The sequence below is a fragment of the Vanellus vanellus genome (assembly GCF_965231255.1).
Source record: "Vanellus vanellus genome assembly, chromosome: 16".
Classification (NCBI taxonomy): domain Eukaryota; kingdom Metazoa; phylum Chordata; class Aves; order Charadriiformes; family Charadriidae; genus Vanellus; species Vanellus vanellus.
The window spans coordinates 4707013-4717306 of NC_138921.1; the positions used below are offsets into that span (position 1 = coordinate 4707013).

A 10294-nucleotide genomic window follows, 5' to 3' on the forward strand; every position below is an offset into this window, starting at 1 on the left:
CTGAATCTGCTTAGGAGAAAGTCCTTAGGTCATGTAAGTTCTTCCAACAAGCTGCCATTGCTTTCATTTTACAGTCACCACTTTGCAGAACCATGCGTAGCAGTTTTGGAAACTCTGACTTTGAAAACAGCAATTTATATCAGATTATACCTCTTCTTAAAACGTGTTCCAACTATATTCCAAGGTGCTACGAGCATGGTCACAGGTTTCAGTATGTGAAAAGAAAGCACAAAGCTACTTGACACTGTATTACAGAATATCACATGCAACTACTTCAAGGAAGGCACAAGGAACTCGTGACATGCTGCAGACTGCACCTTGGAGGCACCACTAGCCCACCTGGTCTACAAACACTGGTATAAACCACAGTATGCAGAGCAAGACTGCCTCACTCTCATGCTTTATACACCTCCTCCTTTCTCCAGCAGAATAGGAGAGATCAAAATACACCAGAAAGCAAAAAAGACTGTCAGTAAACCTGAATTTTAACATGACATTATCAGTTACGTTAAGAATTATTTGCAACGTTTCAGCAACTTAAAGACATTAGAAGTATTTAAATCCTTATCTCTGAAGTGATATTTCTGCAAACCAAAAAGAACCTACCAGTTTTTTCCATGTTTCTCCCTGTCTCTTTTCAGGTGTTGGAAAGACTGTGCGTACAAGCAGGCATGTCCAGGAGAGTGCCAGCAGAGCTGCAGATCCACTGCTCTTACTGTTGTACAAACAGAAGAAGGATGTAAATCTACAGCTCTCAGTATGTAACTTACACCTACTAATCCACAACAGACTCATCTTTGCCCAAGTCAGAACACCACTTTATAAGCAAGGCAACATTATGACAAAACATACAGCGAAAGTCTTAGCCTTTAAAGGAAACAATTAGTCCTCAGAAGCTATGTGTTTCAGCTCCTGTTTAACACTCAGAACTTCTGAATGGCACAAAAGAGGCTAAATCTCTCCTGCTGGAAATGAAAAACCTTAGCATAAGAAAGACCATTTTTGGATCTTCCCAGTGGCATGACAGAAATGAGAGTTAAATACTTTGCCAACTCAGAGTGCCCAAAAAATGACTCAAGATCTCTCATCTGCTGCTCATCTTTACTGTTAGAGCTTCTCAGCCTTAGATTGCCAAATTGTTTCTCAGCTTTCATTCCCTCCTGGCACACTTCTCAGCTCTGGTTTCTGCTAACTCTCTCCTCCTCCCTCCACTTCAGGTAACAGATCCTACCTCGCAGCTCCCTGAGGATCCTCATCCCATTTTGATCTTCGCCTCAAAGTGAAAGAACATAGAAAGTGTCCTCGCGCACAAGGCCAGCCACTATGACTGAAAGGTAAATATCATACCAGTGCAAGCCTTTAAACCAAGATCAGGTATTTTTCTAAAAGCTATACTTCTATTCAGCCGTGGCAGCATCGCTGGATGGCTCTCTGTGGCCTCTATCATCTGAACAATACCCTAAGTCACCCTTTGGAACCAGTGGTGTTCCCAGATGCCACTACAATACAACAGCAGCATGTTTTCCAGCTCAGCTTCAACTTTCATTATCTTCCTATCTATGATAAGGTCTTGAACTCCATCAGCTGAACAGCAAATGGGCAAGGAAATTTTCTTTCCTAATCGTTTTGGAGACTATTTCTTGCTAAAAGAGTTTATTCCTCATCTGTCCAGACTTGAAGGTTAACAAAAGCAAAACTGTAACTTAGACCCAATCCACCAGCGGTAATACCAAGGTAGTCCTTCTGCTTTCACAGAAGACATGAAAGAGGTAAGAAAGGAACATTTGAATGGTCATTAACAGCTTTGTCTCCAAATGTTTTTAACACCTCTGGCAAGCATCAACAGAAGAATCATTCTGATCACAAGAGGAACTACCAGCAACTCAGAACTGCTTCCACACAAAGCAACTCTCCAGCACCTGGGAACTCCAGCCTTGCCGCCGATCCCTGAAGACTGAAGCGACTGCAGAAGGTTTTTTGCTGTTGCATCTGGCTGGGATTCTGCGAGCTGCTGAAGCGCCAGCTGCAGAGCTCTGCGGGATGCTGCATCGCTGGAATGAAAAATGTGTCTACGTGAACATTATAAATCCTGCCAACGCTACACATATTACTACACTTGCATCACACAAAGGACTCTGCTTTCTCGTTTCCACAGTTGCGCTAATGGTTATTTTATCCTTGCCGTTCAAAGAAGAGGAGAAGTTTCTGGCAGAAAGCTCTATTCCCTTCCTCAGCTGACAGAAGTTATGTCGAGGCTCCCTGGCAGGTTGCAGAAGAAAACACAGGTTCTGAACAGCTCCTCTACAACAGGCCACAATTTAATCCAATCTAAAACTGTCTAGAAGGTGTCTAAAAGACACCTTAGTCTTGCTTCACAAGGACACAGGCATTCATTCTTGCAGACCGAATCACAGGATGCAAGTTTTAATTTCAAAATTAAAAGTGAAACACAAGGTAATCGTCGTAAAACTTTTTAATGTCAAAAATAAATTGAGAGCCTAATTACTAGATGGCATCTTTCAGTGTCATATGCATCTCTGTGACACTGCATGCTAACATTTCCAGATGCTCCATCCCAGTTTAACTAATAAATACATAAATACCAATAGATTAAATAATACAGCCTTTCTACATGAATTTACTCACCGGTATCGATGCAGAGTAAGGCAGAAGAGTTTGCAAAGGCCTTTCACTGCACCCTCTGGAAGATCTGTAACAGATTGTATTTCAAAATATTTCTTCATAAATCACTGAGCTCTTAGCCTTCAACACAAACATCACTCACTTCACAACTGAAATCAGTGAACTGCTCACAGCCCCTATACATCTATGAAATTGCTTGCAAGGATCATAGTCAGAGTTCTCTCTTTTTATACATTTTATGCATATTTTTTTTTAAAAGGGGCAAAATTGGAACACATTATTCAACAGTCATCTTCAGAAAATGAGAGAAATCACAAAGATTTTTTAAAATTTGTTGCAACTGTTTTATTAAGATTATCTAAAATCTTCCATACCCGCCCCCCTCTCTCTATATATATATGTACCAGTAGCTGAAAAAGCACACACGCTAGTAACTGGAGTTCTGTGTCACCTACAAACCCCATGCTTACCATTAACACTGTGAGAAAGCACAGACTCCAAATGCTGCCAGCCCCCTGCTTCAAAAACCTACCCCACAAGTTTCACACAGCCTTCGAAACAAAATATTTTAACATTCTTCCCCTCCCTAGTAACCAGAATGTCACCCCAAAGCTTTTACCTTTCCCAGAAATGCATTTTCCCAGCTCACTGAGAATCTCTCTCCGTTCCTTCACGCTGGCTGTGGTTACTTTTACCGCAAACCGCTTCAGTGTATCAGAAATCTAAAACACAGAGAGGAAAAAACCATCAGACCTCCTTCGATATCAACATACAGAACACAAAGCCGGGGTGAGCAAAACACATCATTTTCCACCACGTAACCTCTTAGTGACCAAATGGGACCACTCACGGTCTTATCCGCTGGGGAAAGGGTCACTGTACATCATACACAATGAAACTCAGAAACCTCCACCTTCGGCTGAAGGATGACTGCTTTCTGTTTGTTAACCTGTGTCCCTGTCACAGCACTCACACTCTGCAAGATACATTTAATCCCTCTAGAAGTAGGACAGAGTGAGAAGTAAGATCAATAGCCTAGAGTACAGGACTTTTAAAAGTAATAACAAAAATGCACTTCAAGAATGCAAAGGTGCATGTTGTCTCCTAAAGCCCACGCATCCCTGAATGGGGGCTTCTAACTGCAGATGACCCAGGGCTGACTGTAACCACCCATCCTAAAAAACTGAGCTGTGGTTTCAGGCTGTCAATACTTGTGAAATTCTGTACACAGGCCCAGCAAAAGAGCAATCCGCTCGCCTTTAGTCTTTTCCAGAATTAACATGCACGTCACAGGAATTTTGTAAATTGTACTCACCAGACAACAAAAGGCTGTGCCTCGCTATCAATCTCCTTCTACGCGCTATCAGTAGCGCCCAAGGTTACCCAAGCAAAACGAAAAATCACATCACACAACTGAACGTTTTTTTTCATGCCTGCGCTACTGCATGTCAGGATCTGCCAGCAGGAAGGGACCGCGACCCCTCACCAAATTTAACTCCTTTAATAGTTTCAGTTTTCAAGTGGTATCAAGACAGTGAGATACGCTGTCTGAAAAGACCAGGAAGAAGATTAAATTCTCAGCAACCAGCTTCTTCAACTACTGAAACGATTTCCATGAACTTCCAAGTTTTGCAAGGTACACAAGACAAAAGACTTCACGTGGGCTGAACAGGGCTCAGCCAGGTCTATGCTCACGTGTTTTCTGCGCTTACATAAAACAAAACACAGCTCTCCAGGAAAGGCTTTTAAAATTCAGCTCTTAAACTGAGTAGTTTTAGATCCTAATCATCACCGTCTTTAGGAAGGGCAGCAAATAAGCATTGCCTTTAGAAACTCATCAAAACTGTTCCTTCCCTCTTCAGGCAAAATTCCATCAGTTTTGGCACAAGTCTTTTTCTAAGTGCAGGAAGCCTGGCAACTGAGAAACAGCAATTGCCTTCACCCTTCCCAAAAGCTGCTCTCAGCAACGCTTTTTTGCTGATGTGCAGGCAGGGTAATCCCCCGCAGCAGCTACCTGGGATTTGAAGAAGCCGTCCACACCGTCCCAACCCTGTAACCACCTCACACCCTGAGCTCTCCTTAAAAACTGGCCAAAAGCCAGGCTGCACCTCTGAACAGTAAGGTACAGGGCGACCTGTGGAGAACTGATAGAACAAGCTGCCATTGAAGAGCTCCTCTTCTTTCAGACCTTTCAATTACATGAGTTCATCATATGCAAACTGAAACCAAGCTGCACTTACTCATGATGCTTAATCACAAGCAGGGAGATGTACAGACAAGAAAAACACATTAAAATTATCCCAACAGCCTAGAAATTAAAAATATAAATCATGTATAACACTACAGAACTTCCCAAGCAGCTTAATGACTTACACAAATAGCACAAATTATGACTGCCCACAGAAGAGCTGCTGGGACAGGCTTCACCCATTTGCTTTTTCTTTTTATTAGGACGTATATGTACACACGTTACAAAGTTAGAATGCAAGCAATGCTGCTGCAAACAAATACAGAGAATAAACGCTGTTTTTGTCCAAGTAAGGACCTGATGCTGAGAAGGCCAGGATTTACCTTGGGAACTCCCAACCCAAGGCACCCGGCTGGAGACAGAGGCCCATCAGGGCGTAAGAGCTGACCGCGGGCAGCCCAGGCACTCGACAGCAGCGGCCCCGGCAGGCCCCGCTAAGCAGCCCGGAAAGGGGACAACGCTTGGCTTCTCCCTTTCTGAACAGGAGCCCCGTGGCCGCCGCGGAGGCTCTGCAGAACGGGGGAGCGCGGCGGCCCCGTCGAGGCCGGCGCAGGGCCGGCAGCCACACGCGAGAAACAGCCGCCTTGTGCCATTCGTTTATGGGGAACTCACTTCGGGAGCGGGCGGGACCCTCCCGAGCGCGGCAGCCGCCGTCCCTCGCCCCTCTCCGGGCCGCAGCAGTCCCCGGTAGCCGCTCAGGGACCGCCGGCTCAGTGCGAGCTCCCCGGCCGCCATTGCGGCCTCCCCGCCGGCGGCTGAGGCGGGCAGCGCCGGCGCGGCCTTCCCGCCCCGGGACGCGCCCGAGCCGGCTGCCACGTCCCCGGCCGGCCGCGGGCGCCGAGCCGGGCCCCGCAGACGGGCGGAGGGAGCGCAGCGGAGCGGAAGCGGGGGCAGACGCGACTCCGGGGCGGACCCCTCTGCCGCCATCACCGGGCCGCGACGGCCGCGTCGCGGGCCCGTCCCGCACTCACCTGCGTGTCGGCCGCCATGGCGCCGCCTGCGACCCCGGAAGCGGTAGTGGCTTCCGGTGCAGGGCGCGCGCGGAGCCGGCCGGGGCGGCCCGTCTCCATGGCGACGGCGCTGCGGCCTGGCCTGGCCCGGCCCAGCCAGAGCCAAGGCCGTCCCGCACGGTAGGACCGGACCCCATCGCGGGGGAACGGAACGGAGCAGCCGGCCCTCCTCCCCCACCGGTCACACTTTCCCCCAGCCCCCGGTGATGCGCAGACCAAGCCATCGATGTGAGCACACACGAACATGTAAAATAGGTTTTTATTTCTCCAATTGGACCAACTCTGACACAAACAAACAGACGGTGGCTCCTGTTAGTCAAAGAGACCAAAGCCCATGTCCTCGTCAGACTCCTCCGATTCCTCCTTCGCCGCCTCTTTTGCGGGAGCAGCAGCAGCGGCAGCGGGTGCAGCTGTTTCAGCTACCACAGGGACGGCCGCCACAAAAGCAGAGGGGTCTGCCAGGAAGGCCTTTACCTGCAAAAGTGGGGGGGAAATTGTAAACTCAAAAGAAACAAACATTTTGAAGGTTTGAACCTTCACAATCACAAAGGCAACACTTGCAGCTTGCCAGAAGCCAAACAGAGGCACTTGTCACCGCCACGTGTGAAGCACATTTCAGCTACGCTCAACTGCGATAGCGTACACAATGAATGGAAGCAAACGCCCCTTCCCCAGACAGGTCCCTCGCACACAGGCGGGTCTCAGTCCTTTCAGAGGCGGTGACATGCAAGGCTTTTCTGTGGAAGTGCCCGGTGTTTCTGACACCCTGCTGGGCAGCAGATGCTCAGCCATTACCTTTTCGGCCAGCGGGAAGGTGTAATCAGTCTCCACTGCCACGGCCAGGACCCGCTTGTACCCATTGACAATGGAATGGGGCACAGAAGCAATGGTCGGGTACCCAATTTGCAGACAGACGCTGGCAACATTACGGACACCCTGTGAGGAAAGAGAATCATGTTTCTGTGCTCTGAGAAATGACCAGGACTAGAAACCACGGCAGATGGTGGCACATTTCTACATCCCATGCAAGGCACACAAGTAACACAGCTCCAGTGAAATGAGACAATTTAAATGGGCTCAAACGCTTTCTGAAGTAGCTTCAGATGAAAAAGCCCACAGAAGGTGCTCTCTGATAGTTTCTGCAGACTAACTCTGCAGGACCCCCACGGAAAAGACCAGGGATATTTCATTCTGAGCAGTGCTCACAGCAGTGTGGCAGAGGTGGAATGTAACAGATACAGGCTGTGGCACTCACCTCCAGGAAGCGCTTGTGCAAGGTCTCCTCCGTGATGTCCAGCACTTCCGGATTGTAAATGCTGCCATTGTCAAATACCTGCTGGATCACCAACCCGAAAGAGAAGGGGGAGATGTTCAGCATGTTCAGCAGGGTGGCTTCGCTGGCACCCACTTTGTCTCCAGTCTTGATGAGCTGCACATCACTCTGAGGAAACAAGGGGAAAAACAGTGAATATGGGCAAAGAAATTCAGGCACATCAATGCAACGGAACACAAATGCACATTTCCAATGGCAAGAAATGGAACTGAAGGAACAAACAAGCACAACAAAAACAGGGTCCAAGTTCAGCTCCACAAGTTGAGAAAGCCCTAGACCATGCAAGCAGGTACATCTCAGCTAATGGGAGCTTTGATCTACAGCTCCCTGAACTGCCATAATCAGGGCCCTCCAGTGAAGGAAGAGTTTCAACAGTAACAAGCTGCTCACTAACCAGAATTTCGATGGTCCCTCTGGAAATCTTCGTGGTGATGCCCAAGGCCTGGAAAAAGGAGGTCTTCTCAGGTCCAAGACCAGTGTTCTGGGCTGGCACAGTCACATCGCAAGGAGCAATAGCGCCGGCACGGGCAGCTGCTGGCACCTGGAGAAAGGGAAAATAAGAAGCTAGAAGAATGCTCACCTCTTGGATCTCATGGGATGGCATCAACTCCCTCCATCAACTTCCTCCAGGATGGACATCACCCAGGCACACACAAGTGAGACAGAAGTTGAATTTGAGCAGTCTGGCTAGGGCTGCAGGGGCCTAGTTCCCAACCCTTGAAGACTCCTAATATTCAGGTAACCCACATGCACTTTCAGTTTTATTTTTAATTCCATATCTGCCAGGCCAGAGACATGGCGAGGGCTGATCTCCCCTACCTTGTTAGCCAGCAGCATGTCCCTGATCTCAGTCAGATCCTCCTTGGTGAAGACAAAGCCCACGTTCCCACGAATATGAGGCAGCAGCCTGAAGGAAAGATGACAGCCTTCAGTTCTGCTTCTCAGACAACATCTCCTCCTCCCAGACAGAGGATCCACGAGTACATTCAGATAGCGTTACCCACTTTTCTAAGGCAGGGTTATTCTCCAGATGACCACGAATAGCTTTGCGCATCATCGTATTCTTCCCCATCAGCACAACAGCCTTCCCACGCAGGGACATACGGATTTGCTGCATCTGCTTGGATCCCACATTGTCTGCTCCCACAATGAAACATTTTGGGTAATCATCCAGGAGTTGCTATAGCAAGAAAAAGACTGTAACTATACAAAGAAATCTAGACCAGCACACAGAACAGCATTAATCAGAAGTTTTAGAGTATTCAGTTCAAACTGACCTTGGGTGCCCCAGAAGGCTGCACCTTTAACTCAGCTATCTAGTTAACAAGTTTAAACAAGTTACCTCTGCAACTGTCAGAGCAAATTCTCACAGGGGGCTTAAAAACGGTCTGATCTGGACTCCCTTAATTTCTTCCTATTGCCACATAATCGTTCCTTAAACAGACAACCTATGGCACCCCATGTCTTTTTTAAAAAGCCCCCCTCGCAGACACGCCAGCCCTATTCCCGCAGCGATAAGCAGCACCAGGACCGCTCCCTGCGGGCCGGGATCGCCGGGCCTCAGCCTTCCGTGGCCGCGCCGACACTCACGATGATTTTCATAAAATAGTTGGACTTCCACGTAGCCCTGTCTTCCCTGGGCATCGCGGCGGTGCTCCAAGGATCGCCCGGTGGGTTTAAAGACGAGCTGGAACCTGCCAAGAAGAAGCGCGACTCAGGCGGGTCCGCACCCTTCCTTTCTCCCGTCTCCTCCCCGCGGCTCCGCGCTGCCCGCCCCACAGCCCGGCCGCGGCCCAGGACCCCCGGTACACACCGGGTACGGTGCCGCCCCACCCTGGCCCGGCCGCCCAGGCCCGGGCCGGGCCCACGGGAGCCGCCGCGCCGCGTACTCACCTCCACGAGGGCTCCGGGAAAGAAAGGCCGGAGGGCGGACCCACCACCTTTTATACCGCGGCTCACGCCCAATCGCAGCCAGCCGCAGAGTTACGTATGCTCAACTCATTGGCTGCCCGCCGCGTGTCAATCAGGGCGGGCCGCCGTTCTCATTGGAGCAGCGCGCCTGTCGCTTAGAGAACGCGCGGCGGAAGGCGCGGGCGGTGCAAGAGGCCGCGCGGCCGCGGAAGGCGCGGCTGGGCACGGGACGCCCCCTCGTGGCCGGAGGACCGCGCAGCCCTCCCCTTCCCACCCGCAGCCCCCTGTTTCTGGTTCTTTACAAGCTTAAGGGCGAGAAACAATCGCAACAGACTCGTGAGAATGACGGTAAAAATTTTATTAGCGTAACTGCAAGAATTTTAAATGGGGGAAAAAAAAAAAGAAAGCGGAGTTAGAAGCTTACAAGGGAGAAAAAATATCAAATAACTGTCGACCCAGGGGAGCGTCCCCCCGCCCAGCCCCCACCGTCCCCAGGGGCAGCGCTGCGCCCGAGGGGGCTGCACACAGAGCTGAGGCCTTTAGAGACAAAATCTGGCCAGGATCAGCCTCCCCGGGCACTCACCCACCCACCCACCCTCTCCTGGGGACGTGCCATGGTGCCAGTCCAGTCCCTCCTCCAGCACCACCCCAGCCCTTGCCCCCGGCTCTCCCACACGCCACCCTCCCGGGCCGCTCACGCAGCTACTCTAAAACCGCATCTGAAACCAAACAACAGGCATTTTGAACATCCACAGTGGCAGCAGGCACCAAAAGTCATTATTTGGCAGAGTAGCATCTGTGTAGCAACCCAGCACGTCACAAACCAGATAAATCCAGGACACGCTCCACATCTTGCTTGGGAGGTTAGTGTGCAACGATCTCCGTTGAGCACTAACGACAAACGAGCCTCTCCTTTGGTGCTGTGTACCACCAGCACCGCTCTGCAGCACCCTGCACCCAGGGCTCTCCATGTGTGCCAGAAGCGTCACTTAGGCAAGCCTCAACCAGCAGTGAGGTAGGTTAAAGACTCCCTGGAGAGGGAAACTGAGGCACATGATGACAGTTTGCAGGTGTCACACAATGAGCGGTAGTGCCAGAAGCATCTTCTCACCCCCCTCCAGCACTCCCGACACTACAGCTTTTCCTCCT

At 50.1% G+C, this 10294-nt stretch overlaps 2 protein-coding genes across 2 annotated transcripts in view; both read right to left on the reverse strand.

Moving 5' to 3' along the window:
• The window catches only part of GCN1 (GCN1 activator of EIF2AK4), a gene marked incomplete at its 5' end in the record, with an annotated part of 43295 nt that extends 37477 nt beyond the window's left edge, over positions 1-5818 (reverse strand). The window contains 4 exons of the mRNA XM_082491911.1: positions 607-715; positions 1920-2051; positions 5215-5243; positions 5504-5818. Coding sequence (XP_082348037.1) covers positions 607-715; positions 1920-2051; positions 5215-5243; positions 5504-5818 — 585 coding nt within the window. The remainder of the gene's footprint in view (positions 1-606; positions 716-1919; positions 2052-5214; positions 5244-5503) is intronic.
• Positions 5819-6142: 324 nt separating this feature from the next.
• RPLP0 (ribosomal protein lateral stalk subunit P0) lies at positions 6143-9138 on the reverse strand. The gene is made up of 8 exons (XM_082491536.1): positions 9128-9138; positions 8825-8928; positions 8239-8414; positions 8054-8141; positions 7629-7775; positions 7157-7342; positions 6697-6837; positions 6143-6375 (listed from the first exon to the last, which is right to left on the reverse strand). The coding sequence occupies exons 2-8, from the start codon at positions 8876-8878 to the stop codon at positions 6214-6216; spliced, it is 954 nt and encodes a 317-aa protein (XP_082347662.1). The 5' UTR covers positions 8879-8928; positions 9128-9138; the 3' UTR covers positions 6143-6213.
• Positions 9139-10294: the final 1156 nt, after the last annotated feature.